Below are 23,183 nucleotides of genomic sequence, written 5' to 3' on the forward strand. Positions count from 1 at the left end.
CCCTTGTCAGCTGGGCGTATCACAACTTCTTTTTTCTTTTCAATGCTCTCAATGGTTTCCCATATCTTGTTTTCTTTGTTATTACGTATTTTCAGGTTTTTCAAATCATATTCTACCATCTTTTTAAAGGCATGTATACATTCGTTGTTGGGTGTGTTAGGATTAAAAATAGATTTGTTTCTCAATTCCGTATGTTTAAAATGGGTATTTTTAGTAGATTTGGAATGTCCTTTTAAATTAAAAAATTTCTTTACGTTCAATTTCCTTAAAAACTTTTGAAGGTCTATATATGCCTCAAACTTATCTAGATTTTTATTGGGGGCATACTTCAATCCTAAATCTAAAATCGCTAGTTCTTCCGATGTAAAATCAATTCCACTTAGGTTAAAAATTCCAGTGTTTAAAACTCTCTCCTTCTTTTTCTTCCTCCGGCCCCGTTTACCTCTCCTCCGTTTCCTTCGTCCCATTGGTTGTTCCATGTGTATGGCCTCATAGGGGTTCCTCCAGTTCCTCTGATAGGTGGTATTCTGATCGTAATCTGTGGGTCTTGGGAAATTCCTTGGTCTTGGGGGTCCTCCCCATCCTCCCCCTCTCGGGGGGTTGAACCATCTTACTTGTCTGGGGGGTCTCCCTCGGTTCATCCCCTGAAAAAAACTGTTGTTCCTATGGTCTTGAAACCTGTCATTCCTTCTAAATTCTCGTGGGGGATAGGCCCTCCTATTATCCATTAAAGGAGAAAAACGATTTGAGGTATTGATTGGATATCTGGGGGATTCGTATCTTGGAGGTGGTGGTCTTCTAGGTCTGATGTTACGGGGACTTCTTGGAGGGAGCTCATAGGTGTCCGTTCTCCTTGGTGTCTCTTCTTCCATATGTATATTTTCTCTTGTGGGTCTGAATGAGAAATTCCTAGCTAAACTAGGGGTAGGAGTTTCCGGTTCTTCCTCTTGTTCATCTTCGTCCGGTGTGGTCTCTCTTGATGTATGTATTGGAGTATTGGGTTCTGGTATTTCCATAGCTTCATCTCTTATGGAATCCTGCCATTTGTATACTTTATCATTTTTGTAATCAAGAATATCCCTATTAAATTTCTTTTGTTTCTTTAATTGTAAATCCTTGTCATATTTAGAAATGACTAGGGATAATTCTCTTTCTTTTTCTTTATACTCATTGGTAGTTGAGAAAGGGGTAAGGAGTGTTTTTAAACGAGTGATATTGGTTTCAACCTCCTTCAGTTTGTGCTTTCTCCTCCCGATAATTTGTCTAAGTAGTTCTGATTCGCATCTATTGAACAGTTTGAACCAGTCTTCCATGAGTCCTTGATCAGTTATGCCATCATTAGGATGTAGTTCCCATCTTAGTTTACGTGGGGTCATTTTTTCTTTAATGTACATCTCTAACGTGGAAATATCCCACCATGCTCTTAATTGTTTTTCAAGGTCATGTCTAAGTTGTCTAAATAGACTATTAAGATCATGATTGGTGGTGGCCCTCTCTTGGTTGAATACTTCTTCAATATTAATTTCTCTATTCCCTATATAACTGAAAATCTCCATAGCAGCAGAAAAAACACCTTTTGAGGGGTGTCAGTAACTAAATGAGGAAAGGTTTCCGCGCTGATGGAGGAATTTAAGAAAATGACTACAGCCTACCTCAAAAATATAGCAAGCTATATTTTAGTAAATGTGGGAATATTGGAGGTAAATGTCGCTGGATTCCAGAGGTTCCAAAAATGGTGGGGGTGCTCAGTAAAGGAATAAGTGCTCCCCTCCTATTGCTCCCGCACTCACCAGATGATGGTACCCCCACAGGGGTAAACAGCGTTTGGGGTGACTCTCAAGGGTCCCTCCGAAGGCTGGTTAATAATCCACTTAATCCCGACCTCTTATAGTGTATTCTTCTCCAGGGAAAATTGATAGGTAATGACTCCTCATAAATACTCCGATATAAATGAGAGAGATCCGGATGGAGGAAGAAAACAAGGGGACTCCAATAGTGAAGTATTGTAATACAAAGGTGCTTTATTATACATAAATTACAATACTCACATTTAATATAGAAGAAAAAGTGCATGTATGTCCTAGGGACCGCAACACCCTCGTGTAGCGGTTGTTCCGGGACGCAGTGCGTTCCACCGGCCGGATGTGCGTCTCAGTCAACAGGAAGCGGAACTGATGTGACCACGCTCTACGCATTTCGTCATCAATGACGTCATCAGGAGCAGCGTATGGTCACGTCAGGTCCGCCTATTGTTATACTTCCTGGTTGCCGGGCAACGACAATAGTAACCTCCATGGCCGCCAATAGGAAAATTTCCCGCGGCGCGTCATGAGTTGCCGGGCAAACACATGCTTAATACTTATAAAGAGACAAACGAACATAAATACGATTGGTTAAAAAGAAATTTTTAATTTAAAAGGACATTCCAAATCTACTAAAAATACCCATTTTAAACATACGGAATTGAGAAACAAATCTATTTTTAATCCTAACACACCCAACAACGAATGTATACATGCCTTTAAAAAGATGGTAGAATATGATTTGAAAAACCTGAAAATACGTAATAACAAAGAAAACAAGATATGGGAAACCATTGAGAGCATTGAAAAGAAAAAAGAAGTTGTGATACGCCCAGCTGACAAGGGTGGAGGTTTAGTAATTTTAAATAAACGTGATTATGAAGATGAAATGAAAAATCTTTTAAGTGTTCCAGATACATATAAACGGTTGAAGAAAAATCCCAGGAAAGAATATCGTAAGAAACTTGAGACGTATATTAAGAAGGGCCAAGACCTAGGAATACTTACTGAGAAGGAAGCCAAGTACTTGTTACCAAAATCAGCAAAAACTCCAGTAATTTACCATCTCCCAAAGATACATAAAAGGGTAGAAAAACCCCCAGGAAGACCTATTATTAGCGGAATTGGATCTCTCTTCTCCAGACTAGGAGAATACCTAGATAAATTCCTGCAACCTTTGGTATGCAAAGGAAAATCTTATCTAAAAGACAGCACCCAGCTATTAACAGATTTACAGCAAGTAAAAATTGGGGAGTCATGTATTCTAGCGACAATTGATGCAAACTCACTATATACCAGTATAGACCAAAAGGATGGCCTGGACAGTGTTAAGAAGGCGCTACATGAAGAGACTGACCTGAAACATGTCCAAATAAATTATATTTTAGAAGGCCTACAACTAGCTATGGCAAAAAATTATTTTTGGTACGACAAAACTTTCTACGTACAAACAAAAGGCATTGCTATGGGGGCAAGATATGCCCCCAGTGTCGCTAATATCTTCATGAATATGTTAGAGGAGAGAATGATATATGAGAAGAACCCACCAGAACTGCTATTCTACCGTCGCTATATCGATGATTTGATTATGGTATGGGATGGACCACTGGAAACTTTGGAAATGTTTATACACCAATTAAATGGCAACCCTTATGGAATTAATTTTACTGCAAATTTTAATACAGAAAGAATTGAGTTTTTAGATTTGGAGATTTTTAAAGTTAGGGATGATGTACATACAAAGACTTTTTTTAAGCCAACAGACAAGAATGGATACATTCCTACAGCCAGCTGTCATCACCCTAAATGGATCCAGAATATACCGAAAGGCCAATACATGAGGATCAGACGGAATTGTACTGAATTGGAAGATTACGAGATACAAGCAGAAAAGCTTACTAAAAGATTTGAGGAAAAAGGATATAAAAGATCAGTATTGGAAGCAACTAAAAATAAGATCAGAGATTTACCAAGGGAGAATTTATTAAGAAAAAAGGACAAGAATAATGAAGATGTTTTTAATTGTGCTTTTATCACCGGTTTTAACAAACAATATAGGTCAGTGGAGAAGATTTTTAAGAAATACTGGCCTATTTTAAAATCTGATAAAATTTTAGCGAAGATTTTACCAAGAAAACCAAGGTTCATTTACCGAAAAGCACCTACCCTAAGAAACAAACTTGTACATAACGTGGTAGACCCACCCAAACAAGTCAGAATATTCCCTGAATTGAAAGGATTTGTCCGATGCCGGAAATGTCTAGCATGCAAAAACAATCCTGCACAAAAAAGAAAGACTACACACTTTAAATCTACGGTAAACAGAAGAACTTTTCAGATAAGAGATTTAATCACGTGCCAGACCACACACGTTACCTATGTGATCGAATGTCCGTGTAAACTGCAGTATGTGGGTAGAACTACTAGGCCTCTGCTAGTACGAATCAGAGAACACATAGGGAACATAAAAAGAGGTTTCCCGAAACATAGCCTATCAAGACATTTCCGTGACGTACATAATAAAAATTCAAAAGGTCTTGTTTTTTATGCTATTGACACTATTAAGGAACACTGGAGGGGAGAAAATAAAACTCGCAAAATCTCACAGAATGAAACACGCTGGATTTACCAGCTTGAGTCCCTCCAGCCGGGGGGACTCAACTTGGATATAGACCTAAACTGCTTTATATCAGATACATAATCCACAGCGAGACCCCTCCAAACCATGGTTCTCATTGCTCCCTAGATACAATTTACATATAAGATACATATATGCACCTTTTACCTACCCTCAAATCTATAGAGCATCCATTTTTAGACAACACCTACTCCATATTGATCCTTTTACATGTATACTTAATGCTAATTTTTAAAAACATTTTTTAAAACATGATTATTATCTTATACACTAGTCTGAATATAAAGTTATGAAATGCGAATGTGGACACCTACATTGAGGAAATCTGATAGACTGACAGGGATTTATTATATAAAAAATCACCCCTCGTACACTAGTTATTTTCAAAATATTAATATTATTTATGTAGGGGGCCTATATTACAATAATTTCTGTAGATGGTCCACATTTATATGTAAATACTTAAATACATCTTTTTCATAGATATGATGAAAATGCATCTTTCAAAAAACACCTCCAAACACACTATTTATGGTCTTTCTAATCAAAAATCTCCTTATTAATTTTATATATTTTAATTTAAAATTCTTTTTAATAATAATTTTAAAATTTCTCTTCATATGCCATTAGTGTAATATAAAGTGCACATATACACTTTTATGGACCCAACTCTAATTATATTTATATAAACATCCACTAATTTACTGCTAAGAGGTCCCAGACTTAATAAAGCTGTTTTTAAATTTCCTCTATATAAGCTTTTAACTTTAAAATAATAGGATTTATTCACCGTTCAATTCTCACTATTTATTTAAAAGTATAACAGCCTTTACATATCGTAGTCTTTTCCTTAGTGTTAAACATCTCAATTCCACTTAGTAACAGATGACGCTCTACTTTTTAACCAATCGTATTTATGTTCGTTTGTCTCTTTATAAGTATTAAGAATGTGTTTGCCCGGCAACTCATGACGCGCTGCGGGAAATTTTCCTATTGGCGGCCATGGAGGTTACTATTGTCGTTGCCCGGCAACCAGGAAGTATAACAATAGGCGGACCTGACGTGACCATACGCTGCTCCTGATGACGTCATTGATGACGAAACGCGTAGAGCGTGGTCACGTCAGTTCCGCTTCCTGTTGACTGAGACGCACATCCGGCCGGTGGAACGCACCGCGTCCCGGAACAACCGCTACACGAGGGTGTTGCGGTCCCTAGGACATACATGCACTTTTTCTTCTATATTAAATGTGAGTATTGTAATTTATGTATAATAAAGCACCTTTGTATTACAATACTTGGAGTCCCCTTGTTTTCTTCCTCCATCCGGATCTCTCTCATTTATATCGGAGTATTTATGAGGAGTCATTACCTATCAATTTTCCCTGGAGAAGAATACCTATAAGAGGTCGGGATTAAGTGGATTATTAACCAGCCTTCGGAGGGACCCTTGAGAGTCACCCCAAACGCTGTTTACCCCTGTGGGGGTACCATCATCTGGTGAGTGCGGGAGCAATAGGAGGGGAGCACTTATTCCTTTACTGAGCACCCCCACCATTTTTGGAACCTCTGGAATCCACCTTCTCCTGATAATCTCTTCTCACTCTACATCTTGGGACTTATTTATATTTGTGGCACCAGAATCTTTATGGTTACTTTTATGGTTATTTCTATGGACACTGTATATAATTTGCTGGGACACTGTTTGTGAATTGATCGTTCACATATTGCTTATATCTTTTGGCTTACCAGCACACTGATGCACTTGATTATTAGCACCTTAATTGTTTAATATTTATCTAATTACTCGAGCTACTGTATTTACGCACTATACCACTTTATGTACTGATTTTATTAATGTGTTTCAGAATTGGATCAGATTTATATAATTTTTTATTGTCACATACCGAATCCATTTTATCACTTATATTTGCACTAATATTTATTATTTATTCACGATAGACCTTTATTAACTTTTTAAACATATAATAATTTAGTCTTACATATACATTTTACACTTTATAAATGATTCATTATATCACGTTCTAATCTATGATCCGACACTTTTACTTATTTATTTCACGTCATCAGTGTACCCATTGATATATTTATATTCCCTAATTTGTATGTTTGACAGCGCCATTTACCTCCAATTTTCCCACATTTACTAAAATATAGCTTGCTATATTTTTGAGGTAGGCTGCAGTCATTTTCTTAAATTCCTCCATCAGCGCGGAAACCTTTCCTCATTTAGGGAAATCTCAAGAATGCAGTTTGTCTAAGTTGGTCTAGAATGGCTGCTAAATGATAATTAGGTCAGGCACCCCAATCCCTCCTATCTTCTTATGTTTTATTTAGGAGACTTTGAGGGCATTTAGCTTTACCTAAACCAGAGAAACTTAGATAGCATAAACTGTATGGTTAAGAAGAAGACTAATGGGATATTGATGAGCAATGTCCTAAAAAAATAATGAGTTTTAGGTAGTATGAGCATTTTGTAAACCTTTTTGTTCCAATCTTCCTGACCAAGAAAGGTAATACAGTGGGGAAAAAAAATATTTGATCCCCTGCAGATTTTGTAAGTTTGCCCACTTACAAAGAAATGAAGGGTCTAGAATTTTTATCATAGGTGTTTTTTAAATGATAGGGACAGAATATTAACCAGAAATGCATAAAAAGCACATGATACAAATGTTATAAATTTGGTTGCAGTTCATGGAGTAAAATGAGTATTTTATCCCCTATCAACCAATAATAATTCTGGCTCCCACAGACAGTATGTGCTCATGTGGTACACAGATTAGTCCTGTCAAAGGAAGGAAGGTGCTGCTAATGACAACTCTTTATGTGTATAAAAGACACCTGTCCACAGAATCCTTCTTCCATCCAAACCTCACTGTCATGGGCAAGACTAAACAGCTTTCTCAGGGACAAGATTGTCGACCTGCACAAGGCTGGAATGGGCTACAAGACCATCAGCAAGAAGCTTGGTGAGATGGAGATAACTGTTGGAATGATTATTCACAAATGGAAGAAATACAAAATAACTAGCAATCGCCCTCTCATCTTACCTCTGAGCTTGCCATCAGGGGTTTATGCAACAAGCACTAAGTCCTGTTTTGCACGTGGATAAAATACTTATTTTACTCACTGAACTGCAACTCAATTTATAACATTTGTATCATGAATTTTTTCTGGATTTTTTTTCTGTCTCTATCATTTGAAATTAGCTATGTTAAGAGGGCATCCCTGTCTTGTGCCATTGGTAATAGGGAACTGCTCTGATAACATACCCTTTTTAAATACATGTGCTGAGGGGGGTCATGTAGAGTGTAGATATTGCTGTATGAATTTGTCCCCAAAGGCCATTATTATACAGGATTTATATTGCACCAACAGTTTATGCAGCACTTTATAATACAATGACAGATAGTGTTGAGCGAACACGGACTGTATTATTCGTGTTCGTACCGAATAATTGGATTTTTGTTACCCGAACACGGACCCGAAAACTTTACTGTATGTTCGGGTAAAAATCCGTGTTCGGTCAATTTATTTCCGGGTTTGTATGTATTGGCGCGTTTTTAATGGCGGGCTTTCAACAGCCAATCAACAAGCGTTTAACTGGTGTGCCATAAGCCATCCCAGCCATGCCTGCAAATGTATTAGTAGCTGTGATTGGCCATCTGAAGCATGTGACCAAGTCTTTATAAGTTCGAGACGGAGCGCCACTGCGTCATTATGCTGTAGTTCAGGGACAGAGCACACATCATACGTGCTGGCTGCTGATTAGGGACAGATAGGCAAAAATCATATTGTGTCCAAAAAGAATTGAGGGACAGGTCGGAGTGCTTTAGGCAGGGCGAGTTGTTAGGGCATTTTAGGGAGAGGCTGCTGATATTTAGGGTCAGTGTTCTACAATCGATTTTGCCATGTGGGGGGGGGGGTTTGCAGTGCCGGCAGTGACCGATCTTATCGATCCTTTTAGGGAGAGGCTGGATATAGGCAGGGTCAGTGTTCTACAATTTATTTTGCTGTGTGGGGGGGTTTGCAGTGCCGGCAGTGACCAATCTTATCGATCCTTTTAGGGAGAGTCTGGAGATAGGCAGGGTAAGTGGTCCACATCGATTTTGCTGTGTGTGGGGTGGTGTGAACACAATCTTTTTGCCCGCTGAGGAGGAGGGAGAAAAAAGTCTTTTTTATCAGTCACTTGTGTGCAGCGTTTTTTTCCTTCAGTGCTGCTGTGCTGACTGTGATAATACACTGCTGTGTTCACATGTGCTATTATTGAGTGATTTCAAAAGTTATACACTTTTTTCTATTCCACTATTCAATATACACCCTTGGGTTAAAAAAATTAAATTGTGGCATAGTCTGTACTAATCTAGTTAAAAATTACAAACTTAAAAGGGGAATTTTCTTTTTTTTTTTTCCCTCCATAGCCTGCAGCAGAGCTGACTGATATAAGACACTGCTGTTCACATGTGCTATTGATAAATCACCAATTTTATATCATATTTTCTATTCCGCTATTCAATCTACACCTTTGGGTAAAAACAATTAAATTGTGGGATAGTCTGTATCGGTACGTGTGAGATACACCTTTCCTCATACTGCCGAGGATTTGAGGGTGCTTCAGTGTGCCTCCTGCCTGTTTCGAACTCCTACTCCTCATCCTGCCTTTGGGGGTACAAAAAATAGTAATTTGGGCCTAGTCTGGTTCTGTACGTGTGAGATACATACACCTTTTGATAATATTTTATATTCCGCTATTTAATCTACACCTATGGGGTAAAAACAATTAAATTGTGGGATAGTCTGTATCGGTACGTGTGAGATACACCTTTCCAATTTTTGGGGCGCATCTCATACTGCCGAGGATTTGAGGGTGCTTCAGTGTGTCTCCTGCCTGTTTCGAACTCCTCCTACTCCTCATCCTGCCTTTGGGGGTACAAAAAATAGTAATTTGGGCCTAGCCTGTTCTGTACGTGTGAGATACATACACCTTTTGATAATATTTTATATTCCGCTATTCGATCTACACCTTTGGGGTAAAAACAATTAAATTGCGGGATAGTCTGTATCGGTACGTGTGAGATACACCTTTCCAATTTTTGGGGCGCATCTCATACTGTCGAGGATTTGAGGGTGCTTCAGAGTGCCTCCTGCCTGTTCCGAACTCCTCCTACTCCTCATCCTGCCTTTGGGGGTACAAAAAATAGTAATTTGGGCCTAGTCTGGTTCTGTACATGTGAGATACATACACCTTTTGATAATATTTTATATTCCGCTATTTAATCTACACCTTTGGGGTAAAAACAATTAAATTGCGGGATAGTCTGTATCGGTACATGTGAGATACACCTTTCCAATTTTTGGGGCGCATCTCATACTGCCGAGGATTTGAGGGTGCTTCAGTGTGCCTCCTGCCTGTTCCGAACTCCTCCTACTCCTCATCCTGCCTTTGGGGGTACAAAAAATAGTAATTTGGGCCTAGTCTGGTTCTGTACGTGTGAGATACATACACCTTTTGATAATATTTTATATTCCGCTATTCAATCTACACCTTTGGGGTAAAAACAATTAAATTGTGGGATAGTCTGTATCGGTACGTGTGAGATACACCTTTCCAATTTTTGGGGCACATCTCATACTGCCGAGGATTTGAGGGTGCTTCAGAGTGCCTCCTGCCTGTTCCGAACTCCTCCTACTCCTCATCCTGCCTTTGGGGGTACAAAAAATAGTAATTTGGGCCTAGCCTGTTCTGTACGTGTGAGATACATACACCTTTTGATAATATTTTATATTCCGCTATTCAATCTACACCTTTGGGGTAAAAACAATTAAATTGCGGGATAGTCTGTATCGGTACGTGTGAGATACACCTTTCCAATTTTTGGGGCGCATCTCATACTGTCGAGGATTTGAGGGTGCTTCAGAGTGCCTCCTGCCTGTTCCGAACTCCTCCTACTCCTCATCCTGCCTTTGGGGGTACAAAAAATAGTAATTTGGGCCTAGTCTGGTTCTGTACATGTGAGATACATACACCTTTTGATAATATTTTATATTCCGCTATTTAATCTACACCTTTGGGGTAAAAACAATTAAATTGCGGGATAGTCTGTATCGGTACATGTGAGATACACCTTTCCAATTTTTGGGGCGCATCTCATACTGCCGAGGATTTGAGGGTGCTTCAGTGTGCCTCCTGCCTGTTCCGAACTCCTCCTACTCCTCATCCTGCCTTTGGGGGTACAAAAAATAGTAATTTGGGCCTAGTCTGGTTCTGTACGTGTGAGATACATACACCTTTTGATAATATTTTATATTCCGCTATTCAATCTACACCTTTGGGGTAAAAACAATTAAATTGTGGGATAGTCTGTATCGGTACGTGTGAGATACACCTTTCCAATTTTTGGGGCACATCTCATACTGCCGAGGATTTGAGGGTGCTTCAGAGTGCCTCCTGCCTGTTCCGAACTCCTCCTACTCCTCATCCTGCCTTTGGGGGTACAAAAAATAGTAATTTGGGCCTAGTCTGCTTCTGTACGTGTGAGATACATACACCTTTTGATAATATTTTATATTCTGCTATTTAATCTACACCTTTGGGGTAAAAACAATTAAATTGCGGGATAGTCTGTATCGGTACGTGTGAGATACACCTTTCCAATTTTTGGGGCGCATCTCATACTGCAGAGGATTTGAGGGTGCTTCAGTGTGCCTCCTGCCTGTTCCGAACTCCTCCTACTCCTCATCCTGCCTTTGGGGGTACAAAAAATAGTAATTTGGGCCTAGTCTGGTTCTGTACGTGTGAAATACATACACCTTTTGATAATATTTTATATTCCGCTATTTAATCTACACCTTTGGGGTAAAAACAATTAAATTGCGGGATAGTCTGTGTCGGTACGTGTGAGATACACCTTTCCAATTTTTGGAGCGCATCTCATACTGCTGAGGATTTGAGGGTGCTTCAGTGTGCCTCCTGCCTGTTCCGAACACCTCCTACTCCTCATCCTGCCTTTGGGGGTACAAAAAATAGTAATTTGGGCCTAGTCTGTTTCTGTACGTGTGAGATACATACACCTTTTGATAATATTTTCTATTCCGCTATTTAATCTACACCTTTGGGGTAAAAACTATTAAATTGCGGGATAGTCTGTGTCGGTACGTGTGAGATACATACACCTTATGATATCATATTTTCTATTCCACTATTCAATCTACACCTTTGGGTAAAAACAATTAAATTGCGGGATAGTCTGTATCGGTACGTGTGAGATACACCTTTCCAATTTTTGGGGCGCATCTCATACCACTGAGGATTGCAGGGTGCTTCAGTCTGCCTCCTGCCTGTTCCGAACTCCTCCTACTCCTCATCCTGCCTTTGGGGGTACAAAAAATAGTAATCGGGGCCTAGTCTGGTTCTGTACGTGTGAGATATATACAACTTTTGATAATATTTTATATTCCGCTATTTAATCTACACCTTTGGGGTAAAAACTATTAAATTGCGGGATAGTCTGTGTCGGTACGTGTGAGATACATACACCTTTTGATATCATATTTTCTATTCCGCTATTCAATCTATACCTTTGGGTAAAAACAATTAAATTGCGGGATAGTCTGTATCGGTACGTGTGAGATACACCTTTCCAATTTTTGGGGCGCATCTCATACCGCCGAGGATTGCAGGGTGCTTCAGTCTGCCTCCTGCCTGTTCCGAACTCCTCCTACTCCTCATCCTGCCTTTGGGGCTACAAAAAATAGTAATCGGGGCCTAGTCTGGTTCTGTAGGTGTGAGATACATACACCTTTTGATAATATTTTATATTCCGCTATTTAATCTACACCTTTGGGGTAAAAACTATTAAATTGCGGGATAGTCTGTGTAGGTACGTGTGAGATACATACACCTTTTGATATCATATTTTCTATTCCGTTATTCAATCTACACCTTTGGGTAAAAACAATTAAATTGCGGGATAGTCGGTATCGGTACGTGTGAGATACACCTTGCCAATTTTTGGGGCGCATCTCATACCGCAGAGGATTGCAGGGTGCTTCAGTCTGCCTCCTGCCTGTTCCGAACTCCTCCTACTCCTCATCCTGCCTTTGGGGCTACAAAAAATAGTAATCGGGGCCTAGTCTGGTTCTGTACGTGTGAGATACACCACCGTTTTGTAAAATTTTTCCTATTCCGCTATTCAATATACACCCTGTTTGAGTGTAATAAATTAAATTACGGCATAGTCTGTATCGGTACGTGTGAGATACACCTTTTAAATTTGTTTGGCACATCTCCTTCCACCGCCAAGGATTGCAGGGCGCTTCAGTTTGCCTTCTGTTCCGAACTCCTCCTACTCCTCGGGGCCTAGTCTGAGATACACCGTTTTTTTATCATTTTTTCTATTCTGCTATTCAATATACACCCTTTTGGGGTATAAAAAATTAAATTTCGGCATAGTTTGCATATTTCACTGTGAGATACACCCATGCTACACTGTTGTTGTTTTGTTCCGCTATTCAATAAACACCTTTCTAGGGCAAGATCATAAATTACAGAAATATGAGGAGACCGTCAAATAGGGGCCGTGGCCTGGGTCGTGGTGCTGCTGGTAGAGCTCCTGTTGCAAGGAGAGGACGTGGTCGATCTGTGCCAGCTACACACACAAGTGAAACACCTTCCTCAAGTGTGAGTAGGCGACAGAACCTGCAGCAGTATTTGGTAGGGCATCGTGCGCCTCTAGAAGTGATGAGGCCAGAACAAGTAGAGGTGATAGTAGATTGGTTTGCTGCTGACAGTGCCTCCAGTTCCTTCACATTGTCTCCCACCCAGTCTACTGCAGAAAGGTCAGAGTTGGCACCTGCAGCCAATGTCCAACCGTCTTTAACCTCACCCCTTGCAAATCAGGCAAGCAGTCTGAGCCCCAAGTCATGCAGCAGTCTCTTCTTCTTTTTGATGACTCTGTCAGCAGGGTTTCCCAGGGCCATCCACCTAGCCCTGCCCCAGAAGTGGAAGAGATTGAGTGCAGCGATGCCCAACCACTTATTTCTCAAGATGAGTACATGGAAGGACCATCGCAGCACGTCTCCGAGGATGACGAAACGCAGCTGCCAACTGCTGCGGCACTCAGAATTGTGGAGACCGACAAGGAGGGCAGGTGTGAAGACTGGATGGAAGATGATGTGGAGGACGATGAGGTCCTTGACCCCGCATGGAATGAAAGTCATGCAGGTGACCTGAGTAGTTTGGAGGAAGAGGCGGTGGTCGCACAGAGCCACCAGCACAGCAGAAGAGGGAGCAGGGTGCAGAAGCGGAGCGGCCGTGCCCTAGACACTACGCCTGCTACTGCCCAACGCAGCAAGGCAACGAGCGCGCCAAAGCCAGCTCAAAGGAGTTCTCTACCGTGGAAGTTCTTCAGAATATGTGCTGATGACAGGACAAGAGTGGTTTGCACCCTGTGCAATCAGAGCCTGAAGCGAGGCATAAACCTTCTCAACCTGAGCACAACCTGCATGATCAGGCATCTAAGTGCAAAGCACGAGCTGCAGTGGAGTAGATACCTTCAAAACCAAGAAATGTCTCTGGCTCCTCCTGCTTCCTCTTCTGCTGCAATCTCGGCCTCTCCATCCACATCTGTAGTGATACCGGCACCTGCCACCCCGCAAACAGAGGATCTGTCAGCAACACCACCACCTGGGTCACCAACCATCTCCACAATGTCCCGTGGAAGCGTTCAGCTTTCCATCTCCCAAACACTTGAGAGGAAGAGGAAGTACCCCCCTACCCACCCGCGATCCCTGGCCCTGAATGCCAGCATTTCAAAATTCTTGGCCTTTGAAATGCTGTCATTCCGTCTGGTGGAGACGCACAGTTTTAAAAGCCTTATGTCGGTGGCTGTCCCACAGTACGTCATGCCCAGCCGCCACTACTTTTCCAGGCAAGCCATCCCTTCCCTGCACAACCAAGTGGGGGAAAAAATCAGGTGTGCACTGCGCAACGCCATCTGTGCCAAGGTCCACCTAACTACCGATACGTGGACCAGTAAGCAAGGTCAGGGGCGTTATATCTCCCTAACGGCACACTGGGTAAATGCAGTGGCGGATGGGCCTGAGGCGGATAGCAATTTGGCGCATGTCCTTCCACCACCAAGGATTGCAGGGCGCTTCAGTTTGCCTCCTGTTCCTAACTCCTCCTACTCCGCTTCCTCATCCTCTACCGCCTCCTCATCTGGTCAGCGTAACACCTTCACCACCAACTTCAGCGTGGCCAGGGGTAAATGACAGCAGGCAGTTTTAAAACTTGCCTGTTTAGGGGAAAAACCACACACCGCGCAGGAGTTGTGGAGGAGCATGGAACAGCAGACAAATGAGTGGTTGCTGCCAGCGAGCCTCAAGCCCGGCCTGGTGGTGTGCGATAATGGACGAAATCTCATAGCAGCTCTGGGCCTAGCCGGTTTGACGCACATCCCTTGCCTGGCGCATGTGCTGAATTTGGTGGTGCAGAGGTTCCTTAAAAATTACCCCGGTATGTCAGAGCTGCTGCAGAAAGTGCGGGCCGTCTGTGCGCACTTTCGGCGTTCTCACCCTGCTGCTGCTCGCCTGTCAGCGCTGCAGCGTAACTTCGGCCTTCCCGCTCACCGCCTCATATGTGACGTGCCCACAAGGTGGAACTCCACCTTGCACATGCTGGAAAGACTGTGCAAGCAGCAGCAGGCCATAGTGAAGTTTCAGCTGCAGCACGCACACGTGAGTCGCTCTGCGGAACAGCACCACTTCACCACCAATAACTGGGCCTCCATGCGAGACCTGTGTGCCTTGTTGCGCTGTTTTGAGTACTCCACCAACATGGCCAGTGCCGATGACGCAGTTGTCAGCTTAACTATCCCACTTCTATGCCTTTTTCAAAAAACAATTCGGGCGATGATGGAAGAGGATGTGACACAGGATGAGGAGGAGGAGGAGGAGGATGAAGAGGTAACATTTCCAAGGCTTTCAGGGCAGTCATTCGCAAGGGGCTCCGAGGGTGGGTTCCTGCACACACAAACGCCAGGGACACAATTGTCCAGCAGGGGCACAGTTCTGGAGGATGAGGACGATGAGGAGGAGGAGATGGAGGAGGAGATGGAACCATGTTCACAGCAGGGTGGCACCCAGGCCAGCTCATGGCCATCACTGGTCCGTGGCTGGGGGGATACAGAGGATGCAGACGATACACCTCCCACAGAGGACAGCCTTTCGTTGCCTCTGGGCAGCCTGGCACACATGAGCGATTACATGCTGCAGTGTCTCCACAACGACCGCTGAGTTGCCCACATTCTAACTTGTGCTGATTACTGGGTGGCCACGCTGCTGGATCACCGTTACAAGGACAACGTACCGTCCTTAATTCACTCACTGGAGCGCGATCGCAAGATGCGCGAGTACAAGCGCACGCTGGTAGACGCGATGCTGCTGGCAATCCCACCTGACAGCGGGGCCACAGTGGAAGCACAAGGCCAAGGCAGAGGAGGAGGAGGAAGAGGTCGCCAATGCAACCAGGGCACCGCCAGCACCTCAGAAGGCAGGGTTAGCATGGCCGAAATATGGAAAAGCTTTGTCAGCACGCCACAACAAACAGCAGCACCAGCAGCTCATATGGAACGTCTTAGCAGGAGGCAGCATTTCACCAACATGGTGGAGCAGTATGTGTGCACACGCCTAGACGTACTGAATGACGGGTCTGCCCCCTTCAACTTCTGGGTCTCCAAGTTGGGCACATGGCCTGAGCTTGCCCTTTACGCCTTGGAGGTGCTGGCGTGCCCAGTAGCCAGTGTATTATCTGAACGTGTATTTAGCACGGCTGGGGGCAGTAATCACAGACAAGCGCAGCCGCCTGTCCAGAGACAATGTGGACAAGCTCACGTTCATTAAAATGAACCAGGCATGGATCCCACGGGACTTTTCCGTACCTTGTGCAGAATAGAGATGGATTCCGACCTTACCCAGCCATTGTTCTATTTTTGCTCTTTCTCACTCTTTTGGGGTGTACCCTCATTTAAAATGACTGAAAAAAAGCAGTGTTGGCTACCTCGTCCTCCTCCACCGCCGCTTTCACCTACACCGCCCATAGGTGTGCGCAGCCTATTGCATTAGGGTGTGCACCCCAAAGTTTAAATACACATGCATGTGTTTGCCTACATGTACATGGCCCCGATACATTACTCTCCCTGCTGGCAAAGTGAAATAGAAGTGTATGGCACTTCCCTTTTGGCAGAGCAGGTCCGAGGGAGATCTTTCCCATCTCCTCACAGGCAAACAGAGCGATAATGCTAATGTGCCCTAGGTGATTAGGGTGTGCCCAGGCACACCCGGCACACCCTGTGCGCACGCCTATGACACCGCCACATCCACCACCACCTCAACCTCCCTCCTACTCCATATGGGCCTCGTCCTTCAGAGATGAAGAACATTGTTTTATTTTTCAGTTTTTTTTTTGTTGTTTTAAGTTATTTCCCTATCCACATTTGTTTGCAGAGCACTCGCCATGCTCTTAATTACGTTTTTCTGCCATTTGCAGAACTCTAGCCCTTTCCATTGGTGTTTTAGAGCCATTTTAGTGCCTGTAAGTTCGGGTCCCTATTGACTTTAATGGGGTTCGGTGTCCGGGTAAAGTTCGGAAAAAGTCCGGGACACGGACCCGGACTTTTTTTTAAAGTTCGGCCGAACCCGCCGAACACGGACATCCAGGTGTCCGCTCAACTCTAATGACAGACAGTACAATTAAAATACAATTTGTTACAGTAGGATTTAGAGGGCCCTGCTCATTAGAGCTTACAATCTAAGAGGAAGGTTCAAGAGATACAAAAGGTAATAACCGTAGAGGATTAGCTGATGGAGAAAAATAAAAGTACAGTTGTTAGGTGGGGGCAGGGTAAGCCTCTCTGAAGAGAAGGTTTTTCAAGGATCGTCTCAAACTGGAAAGACTAATAGATAGTCAGATTGGGGTAGGAGGTTTCAAAAGATGAAAGAGGCTCAGGAGAAGTCTTTGAGGCGAGCATGGGACGAGGTGACAAGGGAGCTAGAGAGCAGGAGGTCTTGGGAAGAATGAAGAGAGGTTGGTATTTTGAGACTAGGTTAGTGATGAAGCAGGGGCAGAGTACGCGACTTTTTAAGTTGTTGTTAGTATTTTGAATTGAATTTGTGTGAGCAGAAGCCAGTGGAGAGATTGGAAGAGATGGGCAGCAGACACTGAGCGGTTAGTATGGTGAATGAGTCTGGCAGCGTCATTTATGGTGAACTGAAGGGAGGATAGCCTATGTAAATGTAAACCAATAAAGAGGGAGTTTCAGTAGTTGAACTTTGGGATGTCAATGGTTAGCAAGGGGTTTATTTTGGAGATGTTGCATATGCTGAGGGGGAAAACTTTGGACATTGATTGGATTTGGGGTCGAAGGGATAGCTCAGAGTCCAGGATTAGATCTAGCGGGGACGGGTTAAAAGTTCAGCCATTTATATTGACAGAGAAGTCAGGGTAAGGAACACTTGGGGGAGTAAATAGTATGGGCTTGGCTTTGGATAGATTGAGTTTGAGGAAGTGGTGTGACATCCAGTCTGATATGTCTGTTAGTAAATTAGTGATGCGTGTGGAGGCTGATGGAGTGAGCTGCAGGGGGGGCAGAGAGATTTGCATGTCTTCAGCGTAGAGATGGTATGGGAAGCCATTGGAAGCTAGTAACTGACCCTGAGAGGAATTGTAGATCAAAAATAGGGGAGGTCCAAGAACAGAACCTTGGGGGACCCCAACAGAGAATGGAAGAGAAGAAGAAGAAGTACAGTGCGGTAGGATAGGTAGGATGAGAACCAACAAAGAATATAGTCACAAAGACCAACGGAGTAGAGTTTTTTTTAAGGAGGAGAGAGTGTTCCAATGTGTCAAAGGCAGCAAATAGGTTTAGGAGTAAAAGTATAGAATAGAGTCTATACGTTTTAGTTATTAGTAGTTTGTTTGTGAGTTTTAGGAGAGCAGTTTCTGTGTTGAAGGTAAAATCCTGACTGAAAGGGATCAAGAAGGTTGTTCTCAGTAAGATGGTTGCACAGTTAGTTGTAGACTAGACTTTCAAGAAGTTTAGAGGAAACGGGGAAGCAAGGAGATGGGGCATAGGTTGTTAAGATCGGTGCTGTCCAGTGAGAGCTGTTTAAGTATGGGGGTGACTAGTGCATGTTTTTCAGAGTTGGGGAAGATGCCAGAAAATAGGGAGAGATTGAAGATGTGAGTTAGAGAGTGTAGGATATAGTCAGAGGGTGACCATAGGGTCCAGGGGGCAGGTGGTTAAGTGGGTGTTAGAAAAAAGTTTACCAACCTTGTCTATGGTATTGGGGTTGAATAAGGAAAGTAATGATTGTACCTGTGGACATGGAGTGTAAAGTTGGGTAGGTATCTGCACAGAGGAGATCTAGTCACAAATAGTATCAGTCTTATTTTTTAAGGCCCCTTTCACACAGGCACCTTTCCATTTTTTTGGCGGATCTAAACGGATGGCCCATGCATCTCTATGGGGCATCGGATGTCAGCGGACACATGTCCGCTGACATCCATTCTGATCTGTCAAATCTGGATGGATGGAAACCTTATATTTCATCCGTCCAGCGGAAGGCCCGTTCTCATCCGATTCCCCCATAGAGAACAGTGGGGACCTGATGGCTCTGTCTCCGCACACATTCACATTGGCGGGGGCAGGATCTTTGTTAACTGGGTTTTCCAGATCCTGATAAGCCCCCGCCTGCAGACCCCCACAGCCCAGGGTTGAGGAGAAGAGACCCTTGCATGCTTGGAAAAGGGTCCGCGTGGATTGTGGGGAGACCCAACGCTTTTGTTTTTTACATTTTGGTGTGGGGTTTCCCTAAAATCCATACCAGACCCAAAGGCTGTTTTTTTCTTTAAATAGATGGGTACCGGCAACTGCAAGTCAATTTAAATGTTATTTGACTTTTGTTTTCTTTAGAAATATAATTTTTGCTGCAGCATGTTCTATACACAGTACAGATGTACCACTTTACAGGTAGACTAAGGGGATCCCCTAGAACTATATGTAAAGGAATTTTTCATTTTTATTGTTGCACTTTAAGTTTCATTAAAATCACTGCTCCTGAAAAAACGATTGTTTTTAAAAACAAAAATTTGCATTGATACATGTCCTCCAGTGCAGTACCTGGACCCCCATACCACTTTGATGGGCAAATACTTGCATATAAGCCTTCAAAATTGACACATTTGATTTCTCATGTTCAGCTCCTATAGACTTCAATGGAGTTTGCGGTTCTGTGTTTGTCCCATCTCTAGTGTGTGATGCAAACATCATGGTGTGATGGAGGTAAATATAGACCTGGAAGCGGTGATTAGAAAAATAATATATATTTTTTTAACTAGCCAAATTACAATTAGTTTACTTAGTGTGGACCTTTGTTTGCATCAAATATCCAAATCCTAAATGTGCATGCCAGTGGATGAATGATTTTAGTATGCACAGGTTTGTGGACTAAGTAAAAATATTACTGTTTGCACATAATGTGTTTGATACTTTCCCATTACATGTGATTGGTTGTATTTTATTTTTTTAATCATCTTTTTGTTTAATGCGAAATCATGTTATTTAATTAGGCTGAAATTCAGTTTTAATGTAAAAACATAAAACATTTGTCACTATAGTAATGAACACATTCTAATTACTAACAGAAATATATGTTTTAGGAGTCAAAAATAAACATTGATGGTGGATGGATTAATAACCCCACTGCTCATGGAAATTTTCACTTTGTGTTGACTGGAAGGTCCTACCAGGTTATCAGTCAGTATTTTTACCACTTGCTGCCAAAAGTAAGTATGTTGTCTGCAGTATTATATATAAATACCTTCTGAATAAGGCTGTACAAATTCAAACAAAGAAAGGCTCACCACTTAAAAGAGAATTGCTAGTATGATGTTTCAAAATAAAAAGAGAATTAGTGCAGCCGAGAAGGGGGAAAGGGGAGGTGCTATCTATATTAGGAGATAAAAGGAACCCAGCATAACAATTGTTTTAATTTTCCAGTCACCCTACAGTATTTCAGATCTGATTACTACAAAAAAAAAAAAAAAAAAAAAAAAAACTTAATACAATTGCATACAGTATTATTAATAAAATGTGGTATTTACAGTATACTTAATATTGGGACGTCCCGAAAATAGTGACTGACACAAGGTTAAATAAAATAATAGAAATTGTGGATTTTACTTTCCTACTTATTTATACAAATATTATAAATGGTTACATAGGGACTACCATAATGGTGTATTATATATATTTTAATGTTTTAAAGATATTACTGAATGGAACCATTTTTGCAAGAATGATGCCAAAACAAAAGTCCAACCTTATTGAAGAACTTCAAAAATTAGAGTAAGTACAGACCTTTAAAACCTTAAAATATTGGAATACTTTCATTTTGTTTTAAGTTTTTTTTTCTGGATCGCCAACTTAGGCCTTTGCCAAAGGGATGGATACAGCCACCCACACAACCTGTTCCTGACTGGGTCTATAAACCAACTATCTGATTGTGTTGAGAGTTTGCCTTGTGTGGCTATGTTGCCTTGTATTGAGATTCTGGAGAGAGAGTCAACTCGGGTAGGAAGAGTCCAGCCCAAGACAGCTGAACTGGTTGTAGGCAGTGTAAATCTACCCTTGATAATTTTTTCCTGGTTAACCAGCTAATATGATAAAGTACAGACATGAAAGTGGGGGGTGTCATGGCGCTCTTCTAATATCCCAAGGTGGTACAAGGAATGTGGGTGGATGGGAGGGGGGGGGGGGGGTTATGGGGCTGCGTGGGGGGGAACAAAGTTTGGTACTGTAGGGAAGCTATAGTCCGCGGCAGCCGGCTGAAGCGTGGAGAAGCCCTGAGAGATGCAAGAAAGGAGAGAGCGGCGCCAGCTTAGTATAGTACAAGTTTATTTAACACTGTTAAAATTGGTGACTCACTGTCCGAGGTTGGGTGAGACCGGTACACAAAGACTGTTAGGGTCATCCATCTTCCTCTTCCAGGATAGTGGTCATAGGAGAAGGTGGTGAGGTTCCAGAGGTATAGCCGAGCCACTGTGGGGCTGCTAGTTGTCACTGGCCGCGGCGGAGCATGCACAACAGGGCTCCGGCTGCCGACTTCTGATCCCTGATGACATCACTTCCTGGCAGGAGAAAAATAGGGGTTGCACACGTTCAGAGCATCCGTGCTCCTTCGTCAGGCGATCGCCTGACGAAGGAGCACGGATGCTCTGAACGTGTGCAACCCCTATTTTTCTCCTGCCAGGAAGTGATGTCATCAGGGATCAGAAGTCGGCAGCCGGAGCCCTGTTGTGCATGCTCCGCCGCGGCCAGTGACAACTAGCAGCCCCACAGTGGCTCGGCTATACCTCTGGAACCTCACCACCTTCTCCTATGACCACTATCCTGGAAGAGGAAGATGGATGACCCTAACAGTCTTTGTGTACCGGTCTCACCCAACCTCGGACAGTGAGTCACCAATTTTAACAGTGTTAAATAAATATGATAAAGTAAACAGTAGACCCCCGGGAAGACGTCCAAAGAGCATGCTAGCACTTTATTTGTTCATGAAATGTGATGATTTACAAGGTGTAATTAGTGAATGTTAGCATTGATCTTTGTACAACTGTATGTTAGCATTTTATTTGTTTACGAAACGTGATGGTTTTTTCATGTTTATCTCTTTATAAGTTTTGTGCACCATTAGACTCCAAATAGGAACACCTGTTTATTTCACAGCGCTGTTACCCTACAGATATTAAGATTTAGATTAAGTTCCTCTTAATAGTACAACAGCTGTGGAATAGCATAATATAGTACCTTGGCTCGGTTCCATCTCCTTAAAAGTAAACAGTAACTATTTTTAAAGTAACTTTTTTTGTATGCCATACACTTACACATTATTAAATTTTGCATCAAACGTGTCTCTAAAAAAACTGTACCTGTTTGTGATGTGTCTCTCTAAAAAAAAAAAAAAAAAAAATAACTTGATGCCCACACGCACTGAAAGATAATACAGTAGTGATTTGCAAAGCTCTAAAGATTTGGTCTTTTGATGATTAGCTGAATTCAGTCCTAATTGTTCTTTATTGTTAATCACCAACTTTAAAGGGACTATTTAAAGAAGTCTATTGTCCCATCCTTTATATTTGGCAAACATCTCTAGGCCAATGGGATTAGTAGGGACACTTTCACTGGTTCCGAGCTGCTAAGGGGACTAAAGTATTTCTTTCCAATTCTTCAACTGGATTATGTTTTTTAACAGGTTGATGAAAATTGAGTTATGCAAACCAATCAATGCACTGCTTCCAGGGATAATTTTCTAGTCGTTTTAAAATATGTTTATTGTTAAGGGTTGCTGGCAGTTGTGTTTTATCATTGCTCTTTGCACTACCACATTAAAAAAGCATTCAGGATCCCAAATACTAGTAAATACTAGTAATATTTACTTTGTCAATAATATATATTTTACTGTCACTATTTCAGTTACTTTGTTGGAATGTGTGGAGATGGAGCAAATGACTGTGGGGTAAGCATACTGTATATTTGCTAATACTGTGAAAACATCTATAAGCCCACTTAAAACTGCACCAGTATAAGGCAATACAAATACAAACCTAGTTTCATACCTATAAAAGAAGTATACCTAAATCCTATTGTTATACTTACAAACACTAAA

General features: G+C 42.1%; 1 protein-coding gene across 1 annotated transcript in view; it reads left to right on the plus strand.

Annotated features, from left to right (window-relative positions):
• Positions 1-23,183, plus strand: part of LOC309551115 (putative cation-transporting ATPase 13A4) — a 358,044-nt gene that overhangs the window by 301,321 nt on the left and 33,540 nt on the right. The window contains exons 20-22 of the mRNA XM_082251561.1: positions 20,179-20,304; positions 20,787-20,866; positions 22,991-23,033. Of these exons, the coding sequence (XP_082107687.1) occupies positions 20,179-20,304; positions 20,787-20,866; positions 22,991-23,033 (249 nt within the window). The remainder of the gene's footprint in view (positions 1-20,178; positions 20,305-20,786; positions 20,867-22,990; positions 23,034-23,183) is intronic.

This window comes from Pelophylax lessonae (genome assembly GCF_965119305.1).
Source record: "Pelophylax lessonae genome assembly, chromosome: 3".
NCBI lineage: Eukaryota > Metazoa > Chordata > Amphibia > Anura > Ranidae > Pelophylax > Pelophylax lessonae.